General features: G+C 35.6%; 1 protein-coding gene across 2 annotated transcripts in view; it reads right to left on the bottom strand.

The window, feature by feature from the left end:
- Positions 1–24,566, bottom strand: part of efr3a (EFR3 homolog A (S. cerevisiae)) — a 41,138-nt gene that overhangs the window by 3,048 nt on the left and 13,524 nt on the right. Inside the window, exons 4-22 of one of the 2 annotated variants that reach the window (XM_058794564.1) lie at positions 23,913–24,040; positions 23,194–23,344; positions 22,236–22,357; positions 20,773–20,922; positions 17,990–18,094; positions 11,372–11,450; positions 11,110–11,245; positions 9,542–9,709; positions 9,336–9,450; positions 8,676–8,727; positions 7,045–7,217; positions 5,401–5,476; positions 5,150–5,311; positions 4,885–5,016; positions 4,742–4,809; positions 4,234–4,361; positions 947–1,032; positions 813–861; positions 628–731 (exon numbers count right to left, since the gene is read on the bottom strand). In XM_058794564.1, the coding sequence (XP_058650547.1) occupies positions 628–731; positions 813–861; positions 947–1,032; positions 4,234–4,361; positions 4,742–4,809; positions 4,885–5,016; positions 5,150–5,311; positions 5,401–5,476; positions 7,045–7,217; positions 8,676–8,727; positions 9,336–9,450; positions 9,542–9,709; positions 11,110–11,245; positions 11,372–11,450; positions 17,990–18,094; positions 20,773–20,922; positions 22,236–22,357; positions 23,194–23,344; positions 23,913–24,040 (2,184 nt within the window). Of the gene's footprint in view, positions 1–627; positions 732–812; positions 862–946; positions 1,033–4,233; positions 4,362–4,741; positions 4,810–4,884; positions 5,017–5,149; positions 5,312–5,400; positions 5,477–7,044; positions 7,218–8,675; positions 8,728–9,335; positions 9,451–9,541; positions 9,710–11,109; positions 11,246–11,371; positions 11,451–17,989; positions 18,095–20,772; positions 20,923–22,235; positions 22,358–23,193; positions 23,345–23,912; positions 24,041–24,566 lie in introns of those variants that run through there. The other variant, XR_009273793.1, reaches the window with a different exon arrangement.

Below are 24,566 nucleotides of genomic sequence, written 5' to 3'. Positions count from 1 at the left end.
TACCTAATCTAATATTATTATATATTGGCCAATTCAAAACTTGTCATCACTGGTTTTGGAAGGTTGCATTTGTGTAGTCATAAATACAGTAAAATGGTAATATTGTGAAATATTAAATAATAAAAAATAAATCTATTTCTATTTTAATTTATTTTACAATGTAATTTATTCCTGTGATGGCAAAGCTGATTTTTCAGCATCAGTCGTCAATGTCACATGATTCTTCAGAAATCATTCTAATATGCTGATTTGCTGCTCAAGAAACATTTCTTTTTATCAACGTTGAAAATTGTTGTGCTGCCTAATATTTTTGTGGAAATCTTGATACATTTTTTTCTAGAAGACTGAACATAAAGGTTAAAAGAACAGCATTTATTTGTACTGTTATCAATGTCTTTCTGTCACTTTTGATCCATTTAACGTATCCTTGTTGAATAAAAACAATAATTTTCTTAAACAACAACTAAAAATGTCCACATACTTTTGAACAGTAGTGCATATACGCCTATATATGGCTTATTGGGCTAATATATATAAATTTCTTTACTATCATATTGGCACATTCCTCGTTTGTTTTCAATTGTTTTAAATGCAAACAAGCTGATTGGCAGAACACACAAGCTCTACCTTGGACTCGCAGTGGGCAGCAATCTCCTCAAACGGAGCTTTCTGGAACTTCTCCATCACCTGCCGTCTCCTCTCCCTTTCCTGTTCCTCCAGACCTGTGGTATCTGAGAGAGATGGAGCGACATCAGATGCTAACACGCATAAAAACGCACACCAACGCTGAGCAGACACTAATCCACACATACCGATGGCCTTCTTCAGGGTCTCAAACGTGATCTCCTCTGCAAGCTGAGACTACAGGATAAACACATAAATATGTTCTTTAGTCTAATTCTTAATGTTGAACAACTCAAGCATGATTAAATGATGTCCAGTGTACCTGATCGGGCAAGCTGTTGGAAAGGATGTCAACTTGGAGAGAAATCGTGTCGACAAAACTCTTCCTACGGGGCAGCCGGTCTTCATCTGTGGGTCAAAAGTCAATAATATAAATGGTTGAAGCTTTAAGGACTGAAATATTTCCGACCATGCACAGATTCGACCTGGATTTGTGCTAAACTAAACCCAGTATTTGCATATGTGATATATGGGTTTAATTCGCCTCTTATTCATGAAGGGAGGTGAATTTCCCAAAGCCAGCCAGTGAAATCTCACTGACTGCTCATGTTTAATGAATGTAATATTCAGGCAAAGCGGCATGAAAGCATTATTAAACAGAAGGAAATGCAAATCACACAAACACAGGCAGCAATCAGAGCAAAATAAGTTTCAAAACAAAAATTCATAAGTAAAAGTGAGAGATTCAGGGCAAGAGTGCTGATGACACATTCATTTCAGAAAACTATATACACTCACATTCTATCAAAACATCCCTTTCATGTTTTCCTATTAAAAGTTTACACCACAAGAAATGAATAAAAGTTTAACAAATTAACAATTTTATATACAGTATGTATGTAAGTAAGTACAGTACAAGTATCATTTTTAATTAATAAATTATATTTAATATATTTAAAAATGACAATTGTGAAATTAATATTAATTAAAATCTCACCAATTCATTGTAATATTATTAATAAATATCTATAATGAAATCATTTTAGTCCTTTTTTCACACAAATCAGCACTGAAAATGTGAAAAAGGAATCTGTGGCCATATTTATGTGTAAAATAAACCCTCTAATCAAAGGTTTTCTCGAGTGGAGCAGGTCAACTGCGATTGGTAGAAAGTCAGGTCCAAAAAAGGCCAATAAAAGGTCAAATGATACTTCATCAGCACTCTCCCTGAGACCCAAGCTACTGAACTACAAGCTCGAACCGGTGTGTGTTCTCTCTTTAACCTACCAGTAACACCGTCCAGATGACAGCAGTGTACAAAACACCAAACCAGTTAAACAGGACTAATTTATCTCATTAGACAACATACATGCTGTATGTTTCATCTCAATGCTGAAATTCATTCAACAACACATTGGGGAGCTACAGGAAATCTGTCACGGCTGCTACGGAGGAGAGGAAGTCTACATATATAACTGTGGAAAACATACTGTTGGTCTAGAGAGAAACTAACTACATATTCTTGCTATTTACTGAACATTCTATCCACACACACAGACAGGTGACCTCACTATCTCAATGATGGTACCTCTGGATGTTTGTTTGCATCTGTGCAGAATCTTTCCTACCGTGTACAGGACTACAATGCAAACACACACAGACAGAGAGAAGGCAACAGTGAATGAAGCGGGTGAATTCTCATGTGACAAGGAAAGACCTTCAGGAAGTTAGTATTAGTATTATTTTAGAGATCTAGAGGGACTTGGTGATTAATTGTAGCACCAGGTTCTTGGCTGGAATATAATACATGACTTTCAAAATCTGAACAGATTTTAAAACACTAGGTATCATACACTAGCCGACTTTGTAACTGGATACAGAGAAAAACTGGGCATCAGCTGAAGATCAAGCACTACCAGACTTTCAAGACTTTCCAAACGTAACAATCTAATGCAGAAACATGCGCTTCGTTTGTAGGATATGCCTGACAAATCAGCTCAAAATATCAAACGTGCCATATCCTCTGACTGGATGGAATCAAAGTCTGAAGTCTGTACTCATCATATACAATCACACCAGATTTTCTGTGAAATCTGTCAACTACTACTGCCCAAAATCTGCAGGCTGGATACGACTTTTAGCTAGTAGACAAAGGCAGCAGTAGGCCCCCCCACAGACATCCCTGTGCCCCCTCTCCAGACCGAGGGGGACGGTCGGACTTGAGTTTAACATGTATAATAGTCTAACTCATACAACTGCCTGCTGTTGCTTCTGACTGCTTTTAGATGGAAAAGCTGCCCATAACTCCTGGTCTAGGATCTGTTTTCTTCGTAATAGTAGCCTAAGGAAATAGATTTTGCAAACAATCCAGTGTATCTGCCTTTCTGCTTTGGAAAGCGTCCAATGATTTTACAATGCACTTTCGCAGAGGTGAGCAATGTAGCCAATGACAGACATGTTTGTTGATTTTTATAACGCAATGTCCAATCAGAGGTGCTTAGGTTGGAATCCACCCACTCACCGCTCCAGTCACCGAATTTTGTCCAGTGCTGAGTTCTATCATGTTCGTAAATTCTTTCTAACAAAGACATTAAAAAAAGAGATTTGTTGTGTCGTCACATTCATTGGTTAAAACGGAACTCTGTGAGATCGTGATGAATGAGTGACAGTTTTTAACAAATGTAAAGGGAGCGCTCTTTGCATGCTGTATACGATAATATATTCAGAATTTAAATAAAACTTGTGTTTTTCATGCTTGACAAGCGGCCATGTACGACACAGAGATAGCTAACTGCTACATTATATACATAAAGATCATTTCAGAAGAACAGGGTGATGTGATTTTGCAACAGAGCCTGGTCCAAACGCAGGATTTAGGTAAGGAAACGGTTATTAATTATTTGTTTTGGCTGCCATGCCAAATCATGCACAGCTGCTTGCTTCTCTGTTCAATTTAACAGTGTTTTATGAACATATATGCTTTAATAACAAATAATCGTAACACTTTACAATAAGGTTCCATTAGTTAATGTATTAAAGTGTTAGATAATTATTGTAAAGTGTTACCCCCCCCGAAAAAAATAAAATAAAAGTCCCCCCAAGTTGTGTGTCCTAGCGCTGGGTCTGGGCAGCAGATCAGGCCAAAAATCTGGGCAAAAGAGGTGCAGTGTATTCCAGCTGTAAGTATGGTTAACTGTTTAAAGACAGCATGAAATGGCATTCACAATTTTATTTTCATAATGTGACATTTTCATCTGAAATGAAATATTCAATTAGAAAAAAACAGGACAAGAATTTATTTTACCCACTGTGATTTTTGAGTGGACAGGAAACTGTTATACTAATCATAAATATTATTTCTTAATCAAAAAGTAATTTCATAGGCAGAAAATATTTTATATATATATATATATATATATATATATATATATATATATATATATATATATATATATATATATATATATATATATATATATAAAATTGTTAAAAATTTAAATGCCAATACAGAGTTAATTAGCATGTAATGTTGCTACTTTAGATTTAATCTTGGATACTGAATTAAATCAGATGATGTCTTTATATTGTACAGTACAGAATGTTGTTTACCTGTAACCTGGGGTATGTACGGTATAGCCAGTCTCTCTACGTTATATCCAGGTACGGACAGAGCTTCTGCCAGATCAGCCGTCTGAAAATACAAACCAACATCGTCCCGGTCTAAAGAGTCTGGGAGCCTGATCCAAACACACAAACATACAGATACACAAGGAAAGAGACCTGAGATGAGTTATGCCATTGTTATTATTCATTATTAAAATCGACAGATTTAAGCTATGGTCGATATTAAAATCCAATACTACTGTGACTAAATGAGTTAGAATTTAAAATAAATCAATCATTTTAAAGGCTACAAGTAAATTTAGGATTCACAACATTATAAATATCCATTAAAAATGGATATTGATTCTGAGTGGTAGATGAAGGCAAAGGTAAATGAAGGAATTAGAGGAAACGCCTGCATAATTAATAATATCAATACATTTAAAAAAATCTTTATTATCAGCTGATTACTGATATAGTCCTTTACTAAAAACACATTCACTGAAATACTCACACACACTTCTCTCTGAAGACGTGTTCAGGCAGAAGATACGGAGCATCTAGATTTCTCATCTCAATCACCTGACAGGAAGAAAAGGAGTTACAGGATGTTGTATGTAGGATGCGTGTGTGCCGTAAGCATGTGCGCACATTTACCTTGCTGACGTGTTGGCAGAAAGGGGGATTTGCAATCATCTGACTCAGGAAGTTGAGGTATGCGGCGACCAACGCCATGATTCCACAGCGAATAAACATTGGCATGTTCTCCTCGTTTGCCAGGGCCATATCCTTCAGCCAATCAAAACAGAGATTAGTATAATAAATAGGAAATCTCTGAGAAATTGCTTCTGCTAAGTCTCTTCGGATTCAAATCTAAATGAATGACTGCTAAATGAATGACTGTCAATGTAGGTGAGCATACCTGCAGGGCGATGGACAGGCGCATGAGATCAATCATCACCTCCTCATTGGCCAGTTCAATAGTGATCAGTGCCAGAGCTGTGAAGAGCAGCTCAAAGTTCTTCTGCACGTTATCTTCCTCCTTACAGCCCAGATAGATGTGTCTGTATAGCTGCTGCCCATGCTGGAGAGAGAGAAAGAGCAACAGTTTAAGGGCTGCGGTTCCACATGTGTGCAGTTGTGATGTCTGTGTGTGTTTGTGAAGTCTTGTACCTTTTTCATGAAGACCACATCCTGTTTGGAGATTTTTTCTCTCTTGATCTTCAGAGCAGCTACATTAGGAATAATCCTGCACACAAACACAAAGGAAATGGTTTAGAAAGCATCTATTCTGATGCATCAGAACACACTCGCACCTAAAACTGCTGGCACCAGTGTTATGTTATTATTGCTTAATAAACTATTAAACTTTAAAAGTTGTTTTCGTTAAATGGAATAAAGCTTAAAAAAATAATATATGAATATTAAATATAAAAACTTGGCAAGTAAATTAAATTAAATTTGTTAAAGTAAAAGTACTGCAATTACTAAAACTGAAATAAAAATATAAAGAATTTTTGAAAAATAGCACAACAAAATTACTTAAACTAAATTGAAAATAAATACATAAAAATCGAATATACAAAAAAGCACAAAAAAAAGTACTTAAAATTTTAAATAAATACATAAAATCCAAATATATAACATATAAAAATATCTAATGCAAAATATTAATAAATAATATAATAGTATATCAATAATAAAAATAAAACTGGTCATGTCAATCAAGTAAAACTTTTAATTTTGATTGATCTCATAATTTTCAAGGAGTAGTTAAGAGTTATGAGAATATATTGCACTATATTAATACAGATTAGATCACAATAGTTATATGGTGCTTTTGTGTACTTTTTAAAGTTTGACCGTGTCCACATTTACTTTCTTAAATTAAAAAACAGATTGTGGTCTATAAAAGAAAGATCGCATACTGATTTTTAGAATAACATGAGGTTGACTAAATAAAATGTTCATGTTACAAAAAGAATTTCAACATACAAAAAAATTGCAAAAAAAGAAGTTAAACATCCCAAATGTGTTTTGATTTATAAATGAATAACCCATAAAAACTGATAAATACTCATAAACGCCTGCAGGAATCATGATACTTGCACTGCAGCTCCACTCAGCTGTAATCAGGTTTTACAAATCACACTGAACATAATGAAACAGTTATATGTTATATGAATAAATGCATTTACAGAATTAAGTTAACACCTGTGATTAATTAAGTTATTTAACACCGTTTTTTAACTTAATTAATCACAGGTGTTAACGCATTAACTTTTGACAGTCCTAGTTTTCGCACATTCACTTTAGGGCAGGAATGTCAACCACAGCCCACAGAGGTATCCAATCCGGCCCGCAGGATGATTTAAAAAAATTATATAAAATAATAAATAAAACATCATTTTTTAAAATTAAATAAAGTATTCACTACAATATTTTATTCTGAATTTAAAGTGGAACAAATTGCTCATTTATTTAAGTTTATGTTACACCTCGGGAGTCGGGACACCTAACACACGTGTTTTAAAGCGGTGCCAGAATCTCGAGGATAATACGACGATAGCTGCGTTGTAACTGATGCTTGTGTGGCAATTTACTGGTGATTTTAAACCAAAAAAAAAAAAAAGTTGTCCTAGATTTTTTTGTCAATTATATTGTAGTTTGTATGGTTAATATTAATGTAATTGTGAGCAAACTAGGCTTTAACAAAAGGTAATTCAGCCTGCACAAGGGGACATTTTCTCCGATCCGGCCCCCAACCTAAAAAGATTTTGACACCCCTGCTTTAGGGTGTCTAGTTTGCATCCATACCGGATCCCTCTGAGTTTGGCTCTGTTGTCATGGCGATCGATGATGTTGTGCAGAATCTCCAAGACGAGCTGCCGGAGTTCACTATCTTCCATCAAAGAGATGGAGCATAACGGCTCCAGAAACGCCATGGGCAGGCCAGCACACATCGTTTTACACTTAAACCCTGACGTAACCTACACACACACACAAAGAAAGAATCCATCAAATATGAACAGCACCATTATTACAGTACATATTCACACTAGTAACTCTAGCAACACAGTTGCACTTGTGGAAATGGCCAGCAGTGGGAGATGCAGAGCAAAAACTGTTGACATCCAAAATAACAATTGTACATCTCAACCTGCGGCCCATTTCCTGCCTGTTGCTGGGCAACGGCGCTTGAAAAGTTGCCCTGTCTAAAACCAGCCATAAACCAGACTAAAGACAAAATTGGACATTAGAAAAAAAGAAGAAAAAGGACACTAAGCACCACAGGCAGCTGTAATCTGATGTTATGATCCGTGCAGTCTGCTGTCTAGGAACCTTCAGAAACTCCCTCAGGAGGGTGTGGAAGGTTTTTACTAGCAAGATCAGAGACGGAATATAAGTCTAATATATATTCACTAGTCATGACTCTGAAGCGATGCTTGATACCAGCCTTAAAGGGATAGTTCACCCAAAAATGAATTAATTACTCACCCTCCCTCATGTTGTTCTAGACCCGTAAGACCTTCATTCATCTTCGCAACACAAATTAAGATATTTTGATGAAATTCAAGAGCTTTCTGACCCTGCATAGACAGCAACGCAACTGAAACATTCAAGCCCCAGAAAAGTAGTAAGGTCATCATTAAAATAGTCCATGTGGTTTAACCGTAATGTTATGAAGCTACAAGAATACTTTTTGTGCGCAAACAAAACAAAAATAATGACTTCTAATGAAACTTTCAACAGTTTCTTCTCTTCCGTGTCAGTCTCCGCAGCTATTCGTGACCATGAGGCAGATGTGTGCATCTTCCTTTGCTTGTAAACAAGCTGCAGTGAATACTCGCAGCAAAGTATTCTTGTAGCTTCATAAAATTACGGTTGAACCACAGACTATTTTAACGATGTCCTTCCTACCTTTCTGGGCCTTGAATGTGGTAGTAGCGTTGTTGTCTGTGGAGGGTTAGAAAGCTCTCAGATTTCATAAAAATACCTTAATTTGTGTTCCGAAGATGAACAAAGGTCTTATGGCTTTGGAAAGACATGAGGGTGAGTAATTAATGACAGAATTTTCATTTTTGGGTTAATTATCCCTTTAAGGTGCGGCAATGTTAGCAAAATTTATGCAATTTTTTCTGGCAAAGAGAGTCAGTTGTCAATAGTGTAGATGCATGAAGCTCAAACAGAAGTCACTTTTTCTAACCGAGCAGCTTTTTGTTAGTCAATGTGACAAATTTGTTTGACCGTCTGAACCTGATACAAAATTTGCATGAAGAAATCTTTCGCCATCATGTGAAATTACAGACTGCATAGAATCCTATTGAAACTAATGAATTGACTGGCAAAAATTCAGTGAGCAATGACAAATGTGATCACATCTTTAGATTCTCTTCATCATCACTACCTTACACACGCACAAAAGAAAAGAAAGAAAAGAGGCTTACCATAATGAGAGAACTTAACAGCATTGTCTGTATTCTCTTAGTGCCCTGATGCCTGAGAAAGAAGAAGGAGATCATTTAAAATCTTCAGTATAAATAGACCTGCTTTCTTGTTTTCATTTTTACATGAACAATGGCTGGATCCCTTTTTTCATACTATACACCCTAAACAGTAAGTGTATAGTAGTAGGTATTTCAGCAGTTGGTAGCAACAGCAATGACAATGAAATCTGACAAACCTTTATTATTATTTGACAAATCACGATTAGTATTTGAAATGATTAAATTAGATGAAAACTATGGCATATAGCCTTCACAAACATTTCTCATTTATATGAACATTGCTTTATGTTTTTAAGTAATAAGTAATGCTGTACAATACAGAACAAATAAAAACAACTAAACAAAGACACAAATGAAATAAACAGTGCTTGAAGTATTTTCTTTTTAATCTATAACCGCAATATTGAATTGTCTGATTTGTCTGTTTACACTCACTGAAGACGCACTTTTGACACCCCTGATTACAAGTCATTTGCATGTTGCAAATATGCTTGTGTCAGTTTAACATGTGCAATCAGTGCCATAATCAAGGATTTAAGAAACTTTCTGCCAAACACTACAACTGCCATGACGAATGCAGGATCACACACACTGTCCTACCCGATCTTGACGGTGTCCAGCGTGTGACACGGCGTGCCGTAAACAGGAACTTTCCCCATAATGAACATCATCACTTCAGCTCTCTGATAATCAGGAAGATTTCCTCCAAAGAAACCTAGACACACACACAAATCCATTTTATTGAATTGGTTTAATATTTGTACTTCTCAAAAGGTCAGATTTTAGTGAGCACGTCGAGCTGTCACCGATGGTTTGGATGATGGCGTTCTGGACGATCCGCTCCTCGCTCTCTTTAGTGCGGGTGGAGGAAAGGCTGCTCGCGGAGTTCCTACGGGAACCGTCGCCCAGCTCAAAATCCACACTCATACGCAGATGCTTCAGCAGGGTGTTAAACACCTCCAGGACTGTGGGACCTGAGAATACACGTACACACAGCACAAAAGTAATTATGCAGAATTGTGCAGATTTTCCTTCAAAATCAGCATAGAAGATGCTTAAAACATCACAGATTCTGTCTGGACCTACTGAATAAACACAGTGATATTAAAGGATAGTTCACCCAAAATGGACAATTCTGTCATCATTTTCTCACCCTCATGTTGTTCCAAACCCGTATTTTTTTCTTCTTCTCAGCATAGAAGATATGATGATAAGATATGATAAGATTTTTGGTTACCAAAATATCTTCTTCTACTAGGTATGGAACAACATCAGGATGAGTAAATGATGACAAAATCATTTTTGGTGAACTATTCCTTCAAAAACCACATTAAAAGATTCATCAAACTAGATGCAGGAACTAGAGAGCACTGCTAGGGTGCGCTGTAGTTTCTCTACACAGCAAACCCACAAAACCTTCAGTCACTTGTCAAATAGACATTGTTAATTAATCAATACACCATCAAAACCACCTGACGGGACCCTAAAGAGTTCACTAGTTCATCATATACATGCCAATTTAGTGACCGCCTGAAGGTTTTGACTGGGTGACAGCCATGTTAGTTAACATACCCAACCACAGATTGGGTGGTGAAGAGATGGGACTGAGAAATGTGTAAGCATTGTTTTGATTATGAGCAATATGACCTGTGAGAGAAAACAGATTTCAGGAAGGAGACAAGGAATAAAAGACAATGAGGAATGAACATCAGAAGGGATGATGAAATGAAAAGAGGAAATGTAGTTTGTTATTTTCGGCATCTGTTTGCAGTTGTAGTGACTGACACACAAGCAAAAGAACAAACAGAATGACATTAAAAAAAAGAAAGAAATGAACAATGATTTCAGGATGAGAATAAAACAGCAACAAGTAGACTGTTATGTTTAAACCGTACACTACCGTTCAAAGGTTTGGGGTTAAGTTCATTTAAAAAATTACTTTTATTCAAAGGAGCATTAAACTAATTAAAAGTGACAGTAAATGCATTTATAATGTTACAAAAAATAAATAGCTGTTCTTCTGAAATTTCTATTCATTGAAGAATCCTGAAAAAAGGTATCACAATTTCCACAGAAATATGAACAAGAACAACAGTTTTTCCTGTATTTTTGATCAAATAAATGCAGCTTTGTTGAGCACAAGAGACTTCTTTCAAAAATATTCAAAAATCTTACCAACCCCAAACATTTTTGGTAGAGTAAATGTAACAATGATATGCAAGTCCTCGGTTTGTGTGAGTCTACTGGATTTGTTTAGCTGTTTTAAGTCTTATATCTCAGACAAATACAAGTACATCTCTCCTCAAAAAGCCACACATCATCTATGTCCTTAACGCAAACCATAATACTCATGATGGTTAGTACTCAGTCTTACCGATGGAGCCCTTGGCTGCTATGGCAACCGTCTCCAGCAGCACCTGAACGATACCTGCCCTCACACGTGGGGTGTTCTTACTGTGGGTGTCGAGGTGAGACAACACTTGCTGGATCACGTGGTGAGAATGCTGGGCCTGAAACACACACACACACACACACACACACACAGTTTGTTACATATGCTGTAGAAGTGAATTAAATTCTGCAACGGTCACACAGGATTAACACGAAGAGATGAAGAGAGAATCTGGTTGCTTTACCTGTATTGAGTACATGATTATCCTGAAACAGGAAACAGCAAAATCATTTGGGTCCCACAGACGATGGTTGTCTAAATGCCTGCAGGAAAATAAGGCTGTGTATTATGACCTCTTATAAGACAACATGTTTTTGATTACATGATTATCCATATATACCAAGATGGTTCACTTATATTATTATGAATGGGAGAGAGTGCAATGTGTAATATGATGGAATAGGTCCTGCCTTCTAAGGAAAAGAGCAATCAGCGTCTAGGGATGTGAGCTTGAGACTACAACCCGGAATATATGCTTTTAATGCTATTTGAGTATGAAAAACAACATTTATGACAGATATGAAACATGTTATTAAATGTGAAAATTGCCATATTTAAATCTGTAGAATTTACCCTTTGCTAAACAAGAAGTTACTGACCAATTTTATGTTAGTAACCTTTAATCTCTACAATTTTCTCAAACAAGCTTTTAGCCTTTTTTAAATGTAAATCCATGGAGGATCTGTTTGGATGTTTTTATGCAATTTATGGAAATCATCTAAAAAAGTAAACTGTCATCATTTATAATAATGAAGTAGAGATGTGGTATTTTTGCATTCTTTTCCAATTTTTTTAATTCATTTACAAAGATCCATTAAAATATCTTAAAACATGTTTAGAAATATGTAAAAAGCATATTTTTTACTCTGCTCCGGAGGGAGGGAAAACATGATAGGGCTAGTTTTAATCTAGTTTTGAATAGCAATTGGGCTTTTGTTTTGTTTTGCGGATCTGGCAATCATAGTGAAAGTATTAACAGGATTAAAAAAGCGTAATAACCAACATGGGAAAATTACATCGGTTAGAGGTTCTGAATTTCGGTTTTGATTACTTATTGATTAATCGTGAAGCCCTACGTTCTGTAAATCTTGTATGAGTTTAATACTTACAAATTGGAGTTATGAAAACACACACACACACACTTGTTTCACTATCCTTGTGGGGACATTCATAGGCGTAATGTTTTTTATACTGTACTTACTGTATGTGCTATTGCCCTACACCAACCCTACACCTAAACCTACCCCTTACAGGAGACTTTCTGCATTTTTAGATTTTCAAAAAATTTAATTCTGTGTGATTCATTAGCTTGTTTGCCCGTTTGACCTCAATTTAGGTCCCCACCGTGACACGAGTCCACATGAGTCTGTGTATATTCAGGTTTAAGTCCCCACCTGAATAGAAAAACAAGTACACACACACACACAACAGCCCATAATTAAAGAGATCGTTCACCCAAAAATAAAGATTTGGTCATTATCTACCCGCATTTTGTTTGAAACCCGTATGACTATATTTCTTCTGTGCAACACAAAGAAGATATTTTGAGAAATGCCTCTGTGTTTTTCATCTATACATTGGAAACCAATGACCACCAATACAGTTTAAAACCAGCCTTCTTTAAAATATCTTATGTTTTGCAGAAGAAAAAAGTCATACAGGTTCGGAACTCAAATTCCATCGGTAAGCTAGTTTGAGTCTTTAAAGCCTCATGTGCAGCCAGGCGACCACATTCACAGTCTGTGATTTTTATACAGGTGTTTGGAGTCAATTCTGGCAGCGCTGTCTGTTATGTCAGACACAGTGCTTCCACTCAACAGCAGCTGTGATGCGGAAAACTTGAGCATTCCTTCGTCACATCAAAAATCCTGTTTCCACACCTATATCTCTCCTCTTTTCCGCAGTCTGATCTAACTCTAAAACCTCTATGCCACCATCGTCTCCCTTCCTGCTGTCGCCATGGTAACATCAATCTGATCTCACCCCCCATCCGATGTGAGCTATTTTTAGAACGCCTGAAATCCCCCTCCACCCAAAAAAAGCTCTCGCTGTCTGTCTGTCTACCCGAACACCAGCTTTATGTGTTATCCGAGGTACAGATATCTGCCCTGGAGCTCAACGTTCCCTCAAAACCTCACACAAGTTTAATAAATACAGAGCGCACAGCGCACGGTTTAATCAGGAGAGAGCAAGAGAAAGAGCGAGACATGAGAGACGGAGAGATGTGATGGAGAAGGTGAGGCGGTGTGATAGAGAAAGAGACGTGCTTGAGAGCCCCTAGGCGCTTTGATATTCTCTTTTTACAGACGTCTCACTCAGCGCTAATTGGCCAATGACTGAGATGAGCCAAAACAGTCTCATTAATGAGCCCTGTGAGTGTCCACACACACACACACACACACACACACACACGCACATACACACACACACACACACACACGCACACAAGCATGCTGCATATGGCTGCATGTGTCTGAATTGTGTGCTAATAAGCTGCAGATGGAGACCAGGTCAGAGCAGTCAAACCAAGAACTGCTCATTTACAAACGACGCCAAAGTCAAAGCCGCTCGTCTTCAACTGAATCTAAAGTTTCACCTTCAGCCGGCATTAAACTTACTGACAGACAGACCTACAGCACAGAGCTTTAATTCATTACCTAACATAGGGCCCTATATGAAATAACGTTTTCTACATATATTTACGCTTTGATTTGAATGAAAACAGCGTACCGGTGTGGCACAGCTGACACAGAACAGCATATGCAGTTTGCGTCCAGCGGATATTATCCAAAATGGCGCTACGGTGTAATTTTTATTTTCTTTGCGTACAAAAAGTATTCTCGTCGCTTCATAACATTCAGATTGAACCACTGATGGCAGATGGACTATTTTGACGATGTCTTTCATACTTTTCTGGGCCTTGACAGTGTTATTTACTTGGCAGTCAATGGGACAGTCACAAGCCTCCCTGTTTTCATCCAAAATATCTGGAATTGTGTTCCGAAGACAAATGAAGCTTTTACGGGTTTGGAACGACATGGGGGTAAGTGATTCATGACAAAATTTTCATTTTGGGGTGGAGTAACCCTTTAATGGTTAAATTAAATTGTATTAATCAAAAAGCATGTCTAATTAATTGAAATCATGAAACTTACAATATTAAACAGCAATTTATTAAAAGTTTAACAAAAATTAAATTAAGGCCCTATGAAATGTATTTTTTTAATGAAATTCAGTTTTATTTTATTTTTTTTAACAAATTCTGTTTTCCAGTTAGGGTTAGTTAATGGTTTCATTAAATATTAATAATCAAAAGCATTACTAATTAATAGATTTTATTTTTAAAAATTAGACCTATTTTTTTCTTTTCTTCCAGAAATACTGTGTTATGTATTTACACTTTTCTGCTAAATAAATTTTGGTAAACATTTATTCTGCTAAATATTCCTTTAAAAATAAAAAATATTATCAGTAGTTGTACTATCATTACATTAAGTAATATAATAAAACCTAACTTTTATTTTGACGGGTTGCTGTGAAGACCTTTAGGTTTCTGTTTGTATACGATAAGAACGATAGTTTTTCTCAAAAGAAACTGTAAAATGCTCATGAAGTAAGTCTCAGACCAGTTCTAGAGACTATGTTTATATATTCATGTACTCATATACTGAGGCGGCTGAGACACCGCGGGCGTAAACGAAAATGCACATCTGCCCCATTCTTTCACACAGAGACACGCAGAACAGACAGGATTCATATTTAAATGTTTTTTTTTGGCTTAATATTCACAGACACCAGTGGATATCGTGTTTTGATTTAGGTGCACTGACCTACTTTTGAGCATCATTACTCCAAGCGTCAGTGTCACATGATCCTCCAGAAATCATTCTAAATGATTTTGAACGGTAATGTATACAAAATTTCTAATAAATACATTTTCTAATATAAACAGTTGTATTTTAATACTTAAAATCACATTTCAGTGCATTATAAAACCTTATTTTGTGGGTTTTATTGCATGAAACATCCTATGTCATAATGATACATTCATCATTAAACCATTTACTTGTTTATAAAATGACCTAGAAACGACTTCACTATTCCTCTATACTTGCCTGGATGTGCGCTGCATGAATCAGGAGAACATTAGTGCTAATGGAGGAAAAAAGCAGCTATGATATGATGAGATATTCAAGTAATAAGACACGAGAGAACAGGCTACGGAGACCTTACTATAGTTAAGAGGTGTTAAGCATGATAGAAAATGAGTACTGAATTATGAGTGCAGCCACAAGTATAGCCGAAAATTCACCTGCAGGTTCTTTAGATAAAGAGATCTATTCATTTATAATATATAGTAGTACTTTAATATTTAATACTGCTAAACTAATTCCAGCCGCATGTGAATAATCAATACTGCATTCAATGCGCACTGTCTACTTTATGTAATATAGACTCTAAAATGGGTTTTTGCAGCTTGTCCAATTTAATTAAAATAAATTGATACAATTCTTGCACATTTTATCATGCATGCAATTAATTTTAATTTGTAAAATGAAAGTTTGCTTAATCCATTCGCATTGAGATGAATAATTTTCACCGAGACAACACTGGAAAATTATGTAAGCATTTTTAATCTAATATCATCGGTCCATGTAGTCTATTTAATTTGGAATGCTGCTAAATTAAAAAATGCTTATTTCTTTATTTTTGTAGAGCAGGAAAAAATTAAATCAGTATCCAATGATTGGTTATAAACAGCTTAAAATGTTAAAATGTGTAATTATTATGCAGTAATATAATAAAGTAATACCTGAGTACAAATTCCACCTAATTCCTTTTCATTTTATTTATAATTTAATTTAATTTTTTGCAAAAAATCTATTATTGAATAAATAATAAATTTCTAAAGATGTGAAATCAGGGAAAAAACATGAATGGTAATATTCCATGTCAATAGACTGGAAAGTCACTAGGCTGCAGAGTCAGTGTGCAAGCAGAGACACATATTTGCATCTGTAACCCATTTAACACATAAATCAAGCACAGAACAGCTGGATTCTGATCACAATTCCTTTAACACAAAACAGAGCCATCTGGGCGCTGCTTGCATTTTCTGCATGACGTTTGTGTTGAGACTGGAATGAATGAATCCCATCATGCCCACAGCATGAGAGGAAGCAGATGAGCGGCTGACAGCAGCAGCAGCAGCAGCGTCTGGACACCTGAGCTTGCAGGCTAACACCGCGCTGTGTGTTTGTCTGAAAACATCTGCGTGTCTCTGTGTGTCTCAAAGAGCTCTGGCACCCTTCGCACATGAGTACGCGCTGCATATTTGAGACTAGAGCTCATCAAGATCATACAACACCTGATCTATGAAGGGGAAAAACATTTTGAATGATGTTATCATTGTATTGTCTGCTTTCAATTTTCTCTTGCAATCTCCACTCACAGTCAACCCTGAAAAGTGATTAATGGAAACTGACATCTTTGAATAGCTGAAACGGCCACACATATTGTAGCCTGCGCGTTTGTGTGTGTGTTACAGGGTTACATGAAATATCACAGATTTAAAATGCTACAATACCAATATTTCATAGATATCTGCACCTGACTTTAACATGTAGGGATTCAGCACAGTTCAGGCAGTGTGATGTAAAGGATAAAAGTGCATGTTTAAGGGTGAATAATGCATCAATGCATGATTTTAGAAAAAAAAAAATGCATTGATTATGGAATTCATATTCATTTGCCATGACTACAATAAAACAGGTATGTAAAAGCTTTGGTGTGAAGTGTGAGACAACATTTTGGAGGAAATGACATGCCCATAAATACGCTTCCAAAGCACAAAAATGATTATAAAACTAAACTTACTAGTGATGCAACAAAATTGATTTCTACTGAAACTCCAAAATAAAGTTTCCATTTAGCCCAAAAAACTCAACGATAACTCACATAAAACCTGATTTGTATAAAAACCATTTACACTGCACATACCTGTATATGCAGTTTTTCTATCAACTTTTTCATTATATAATTATGTTTCTACTCCAATTATTTGTTACAATATAAATATTTTAATGGTGTCTATATTCAAATTTGTAATTGTATAAAAGTGCTAATTAATCATAAGTCAATGATTCCGCACCTCAGCCTAAATTAATTTTCAGCCAAATAACTAAATCAAAGCCCATCAAAAGTGAATCCCATGATACTGGGGTTCCCATAGCAACAAAAAGTGGAAGTTATAAAAATAAACGTTCAACTGCAATAGCAACGTCACAATAGCTCTCGGTGTAGAAGTGTGCATTTTCAAAATTAGGGATCGTGGTACCCTGATCACAATGTAATGCTACTACTATTGCAACAAGCCCAGTACAAAACCCTCAACTTAAAGTCAAAACCTGTTGATTTTGGTCCAAACGCTCTATCAGATAGCTCAAGAAAACAACAAACAGTGCTAATATACACTCACAATGTGATGTAATACTACTGAAAAATTATTATCCTAACCTTTATCTCTATACCGAAATCTCAGATGGCCAGAGACTGATTCATCTTTTATAAATCATTAAAATATTTGTGTCTGGGAGTTTTTAAAAGCTTAAATGTACAACATGAGCTCATGAACGGCTGTTGAGTATTCTCAAATGAAACGAGTAGAGGCTTGGACACGGAAACAGCATTCCTTACGTCACGACTTAACAAGCGGATAGTGAGTGAACCACTGCTGTTGCCAAAGTGACAATTCAAACAATAGCACTGGATAATGGTGCCTAGGTATGGTGATGGTACTTACACTAGTACAGGGTGAACGGCGTTGTTCATGTTGCCGTAAGCAGCACGACCCAGCAACTCTCGAAAGCAACTCTCCGCCAGTGAAGCCGGATTTTCCTCTCCAGCCCTGAGAGTGAGAAACATACACATAAGTGTAAGTGCAATGTACTAAACTGTCGTTTAAAGTGTGTGGTTTCACATTCTGCATTCTGATGTCAAACACACAAGTGTATTAAATGATGCATTAAGGCCTTTTAGGAAGAAACCCAGCTCTCTCTCTCACACACATACACACACACACACACACTCTTTGTCCCTTCGGCTCACCGACAGCCCATGGAAAGCAATTAACAGAATCTGACGACCTTGAAAAGCTGAAATAAGCACACAACTATGCACACGCACACACTCATCAGCTGTGTATAAGTGTGTATGTATTTTCTGGAGCCAATAATAGCCACATATTCAATCTAATCAGAGTGCTATAAATTAAAGCACCGCAAACACAAACAGTGGCTATGTTTTGTAAAGGACTACTCGCATACTGCTTGCTTCACAGTATATACTGTATATTTCCTACTATTTTTCAATAAAAAGTTTGTAAAGTAGTATACAGTAGGTTATAAACTGAATGCTGTCACATTACTTTAATACAGGGCCGTTCACACCAAGGATGATAACTATAATGATTTAGGGCTGAACAATTAACCCAAATAAAACTAAAATCGAGATATAGCTTAGTGCGATTATCAAATCACAAAGGCTGCAATTTAATTATAAATAAATAAATAAATATCTGTGCTGCATGTTTCAGAGTGAAGCGCAGCATGTGTTTTTTTTACACTCAAGCAGCTCATGATCCAGTGTTTTCACTCTTTAAGAGCAGCTAAGGTTGAAATATTACAATAGTAATAGGTATTAATATTATTTTTACAGTTATATTGATATATAAAGCACAAATTTTGCCCAATTGTGCAGCGCTACAGACAAGAACAGTAAATCTTAAAGGGATAGTTCAACCAAAAATGAAAATTTGATGTTTATCTGCTTACCCCCAGGGCGTCCAATATGTAGGTGACTTTGTTACTTCAGTAGAAAACAAACGAAGATTTTTAACTCAAACCGTTGCAGTCTGTCAGTCATATAATGTCACTCAATGGGACCCAAGGCTTTGAGAGTCAAAAAAAAAAACATACACAGACAAAACCAAATTAAACCCTGCGGCTCGTGACGATACATTGAGGTCTTAAGACACGAAACAATTGGTCTGTGCAAGAAACTGAACAGTATTTATATCATGTTTTTTACCTCTGATCCACCGCAATGTCCAACTGTCCTGAGCACGTTCACAACAGCTGGCGCGTGACGTAAATCCCATTTTAGCCGTCGTACCCAGAATCTCTCTGCACTGTATAAAAAATGAGTGACGCACTTGCTTCTAATATGTCAGAGCTAGTTGACGCGTCACACGCTGGCTGTTGTGAACACGCTCAGTGTTCAGTTTCTTGCACAGATTGATCGTTTCATATCTTAAGACCTCAATGTATCATCACGAGCCACAGGGTTTAATTTGGTTTTGTCTGTGTGTTGTTTTTTTTTTACTCTCAAAGCTGTGGGTCCCATTGACTGCCATTATATGACTGACAGACTGCAACAGTTTGAGTTAAAAATCTTTGTTTGTGTTCTACTGAAGAAACAAAGTCACCTACATTTTGGATGCCCTGGGGGTAAGCAGATGAACATCAAATTTTCTTTTTTAGGTGAACTATCCCTTTATTTTTTATCAGAAAACAGTAATATTTTATAACACCACAGCTATAACAAAAATGACACACAAGAACAATATCACTGGAATCCCTTTTTTCAGATTTTTTTTCCAGGTTATGTATGATAAAACTCTGACAGCCAAACAGAATCCACAACTTGCATTTTAACCTAAATTTATGTAGAAATTATAAATAAGTAGTCAATAAAAAGTTAATTGTTAATAGTCATACAGTATTAGAGATGCTTGGACAACTTCAGTGCAATACATTGTAGGACAGAGCACTCAGAGCAGTATGCAATTGGTATATATTGTACATTTTAGCTAATGTAGGAAGGACTGTTAATTCTATGCACATAATTGTGTAATGTATACTACAAAAATAGTATGAATAGTATAGTAGATTATGCAATTTCTGAGCATACTCTTTATAACTAGAGTACATACTTGCAGTTACGCATCTAAAAAGTAATTACAGTAAATAATGAATTGAATGAAACATTTAAAAATACCAATTTAATATATTCAGAGAGATAAGTGTCCGCTGTGACATTAGCAGGTCAGATGTCATTCCCGATCAGCTTACACACGTCAATCAAATGCAGGCCCAGGTTTGTGTTTGCAACCTTAATCACTGATCGATGCACCCGATCGGATTTCAGCTCCTGATTATAGGGCAGAAGGGTATGATTGATGTTCCCGTACTCAAGAACACAAACAGGCAATTAAACTTAAGTATTCTGTGCACACAGGGGCCCTTATCTGAGAAACACTCACGTTTTATTCTCACACAAACACACACGACCTTAAAGGAATCAGATATCCTTGATTGCCCTCTACATGTGGACCTCCAATGCTCTCTTATCAAGAAAATCTTCCTCCCTGCCTCTCCGTGTGTTTGGTGGTGCTATGGTGGTTTTATTCAGTGCATGGCACAGAATAAAAAATATCAAGAACACACTGAACAGCAAATATCACCTTGAGCTTCAAAAATTAAATGATTTTGCCGTCTCAAGTGTGTGTGTGTGTGTGTACTGTACCTCTCGGAGTCCTCATTATCTTGCATGTTGAACAGCATGGAGGGGATGAGTTTATCCATGTGTTGAGGTTCCCAGATGATTGCCTGCAGTTCATCATTCACAGTCTTTCTGACGACACCCTGGAGACCCTTAATGCCTGCTACACGGATCCTACAGCAAGAACATGTTAAACACACTTAATAAATGAACGCTAAATAATGCACACATAATTAGTGCCAATTAAATTAAATACTTATAGTGGTCCCAAATGTATTTGAATACTTAAGTCATATGTTAACTATAGGAATCTGACTGCATTACTAATACAATTGGCAGCTGGAAACAAATGACGCTTGACTTTTTCTCAATAATGACTTCAGAATCCACATATAGATTTTTGGGCTAGTGGAGAAAAACTTTGTTAATGTACTTGTTTTCTTTCCTTAATTAGTTAATTTGTTTATTAAATTAAAACAAATTAAATAAAAAAAAATAAATAAATAAATAAATGCATTTTAGGGGGGAGAATATACTGTATATAAATACTAAATAAAATACTACAAAAATGCATAAAATGTATAAAGTTATTTTTTACAAATTACTATTTAAAATAACTGTTTTTTAATTTAATATATTTTAAAATGTAATTTATTCATGTGACGGCAAAGCTGAATTTTCAGCATCATTACTCCAGTCTTCATTGTCACATGATCTTTCGGAAACCATTCTAATATGCTGATTTAGTGCTCAAGTACCATTTCTTATTATTATCAATGCCGTTGTGCTGCTTAACCATGTTTTCAGGATTCTTTAACGACAGTTTGAGAAATTTAAAAAGAACAGCATTTTTTATTTTTTTAAATAGGAATCTTTTGTAATGCAAACACACAATACTGTTATGTACACATTTATATTATATTATATTTAATGCTGAGCAACGATTAATCACATCCAAAATAAAAGTTTTTGTGTACATAATGCGTGTACTGTGTATATTTATTATACATATATATATATATATATATATATATATATATATACACACACATACATGCATGTATATATTTATGAAAAATAAGTTATGTTTATATATTAAATATATTTATATATAATATAAATTATATGAATATAAATATATACATGTAAATATTTTGTAAATATATGCTGTATGTGTTTGTCTTTATATATACACAAAATAAATAAACACAGTACACACACATTTATTATATAAACAAAAACTTTTATTTTGGATGCGATTAATCGTTGCCCAGCACTAAATTTTATTATATTAATTAATTTATTATATTATATTATATTATATTATATTATATTATATTATATTATATTATATTATATTATATTATATTATATTATATTATATTATATTATATTATATTATATTATATTATATTAATCATATTTCAGTTTTTTTTCTATTGACAGCCCAAAATGAAATAACCACAGACACAAACTAATGCACACACCTGCTGCAAGTTTCGGGGTCCTCGTGTGTGGAGTGACACATGGCACTGAACTGAGAGACGAAAAAGTCATATCTGCGATGGTAAGATGGCGTATCCTCCTCAATGTTTGCAAACTTCACAAACTACAAGAGAAAAACACACACACTCACAATGATTATGTCAGAAAAACACAACCACACCCAATCTTTTCTCACACAATAACAGATTCAAAAACACTCCCATGCAGAGGTGTGAAGGCGATATTCCTCTCCCGTGATGTGCAGAGGAAGTTACTGATATCAGCCAGAGAAGTGTGACATCTCATTAGAGGAGCAAGAGTGTGTGTTCAAGTGCATACAGCATGTGTGAATCATTGCCCGTTTGAATTAAACTATTTAAAGATTACATATTTGACATTTGTAGTATTTTATTTCATTAAAGCCCACTAAAAACATAACCATTCCCATTCAAAATTAAACATGTATTAAATCAACCTCTATTTTCACTGGCTTCTGCTTGGAATTTTTCAAAATACTAAATGGTGTGGGCAATCCTATGTTAATACACTCAAGCAGTCAATACCATGATGATTTCCGAGTGACCTGCTTTTGCAAAGATATTAAACAATATCTCATGTTATTTTATGCAGCTTGACTGAGAAATGTAGTTTCAGCCTTCAATAAATGATGCAATGTTTAAAACACCTAAACAATTCAATGCAGCAGAATCTTTGCAATGCTTCAGATACACTGGGAACATATTTGAAAAACCCAGATGAGGAATAATACAGCAGAAAATTGAGTGAGCAGACAGAGAAAGAGAGAGAGAGACAGCGCAAGAGAGAATAAAATGAAAAAAGCACCATAGCACAAATAACAGTCAAAGCCATTTCTCATCTTCCACCTGAATCTCTCGCATCTCCTGAAGAGATTTAGGATTGCATTCACTGGTTTGTTCAGTCACACTCACACAAACTTACTGAGTTGGTGCCCAGCACTTGTAAATCGGGTTCTCTGGATTCCAGCAGTTTGGCTACCATGTGCAAGAAGCTCTCCACAAACGGCTTGATACTCTGGGAATGACACGCCATCAACAACTGATCCAACGCCTCCATCGCTATTACCACGTACCTGTGCACACACACCAAAATCAACACTTGAACATACTGAGCATGTGTGTACTCCAAATAGTAGTACAAATAAAAGTGTAAGAAATAAAATAAATAATACAACTGTAAGAACAATGGTTTGACCATCTCTGAAGTGACATTCAAAGCAATTATTAATGAAAACATCTGTCACAACTTGGCTATCTTCTTTTGGACAAATTATCATCATAAAATTTTCTATCATATCACTATTTTTTAATCCAGAGCACGTATGCAGAATATTTATCAAATTAAGATACCAAAAATAAAATATGAGGAACAAAAGCTAAATAGGTCTTTATTAACGCAATAACATCAGTTGTCATGTGGACAAAAACATAATTATCATAGAAAAGAAAAAACAATAAACAAAAATAATGCAATACAAGTACAATTTTATAGCCAGTAAAAACTATTTATGGTCAATGAATCAACTTCAACTTTTTCAAATTTGACTCATTAATGGCAGGTGTGTCAAAGGTAATTCTGCATTGGCACTAAAGCGATGTGGGAAGTAATTGTATGTATGGTTGTAATCATGCGTATCTTACCCGTAGCGATGTCGTACCACATCTCTGCTGAGACGTTCGGCCAGGTACGCTCCGATACGGTCCAGCTTTTCTGGTGCTGACACTGCATAAAAAGTCAGCTTTTCCATATCAGATTTCACTAGTCCATCCTGAGGGGGAAAAAGTGCAATAAACTGTAAAATACAACTAGGATTTGACTGGAACTTCACAAGAAAATGTGTCTTTTTACCAGAAACTGCCACTTTCTGCAATAATCTTGGACTATTAAGTGTCTGTGCTGTAGATGCATTAGTGTACTGTCTGTATTCATTTATACTGTGGTTATTCTTTATTTTCCCAGTTAAAGAAAATCTCCTAAATTCTGAGCAGGTTTACTACTTACTATTTCTTAGTAAAATATTTGAAATATAAATATTATTTGAAAGTATTAAAATCTTTGAGTTTTTAAGACAGAGTAGAATATTTACAGTGAATGTTTTCTACTGAATATAAGAAGTGTTATTCAAAGCAAAGCATCAGAAAATCGCACTTACCCAGAATCCCTTAAGAGAAATAAACTCCTGAAGCTCTCAAAGTGCTAATTAATTTAACACGATTTTAACGTACGGTACATAACATGACTGTAGGGAATCTGTCTCTCTCTGTGTGTGAGTGTCGGTGGAAACAGTCACACCA

The sequence above is a fragment of the Onychostoma macrolepis genome, chromosome 02, assembly GCF_012432095.1.
Source record: "Onychostoma macrolepis isolate SWU-2019 chromosome 02, ASM1243209v1, whole genome shotgun sequence".
In the NCBI taxonomy this organism is placed as follows: Eukaryota; Metazoa; Chordata; class Actinopteri; order Cypriniformes; family Cyprinidae; genus Onychostoma; species Onychostoma macrolepis.
This window is presented reverse-complemented; position numbering and strand designations above follow the sequence as displayed.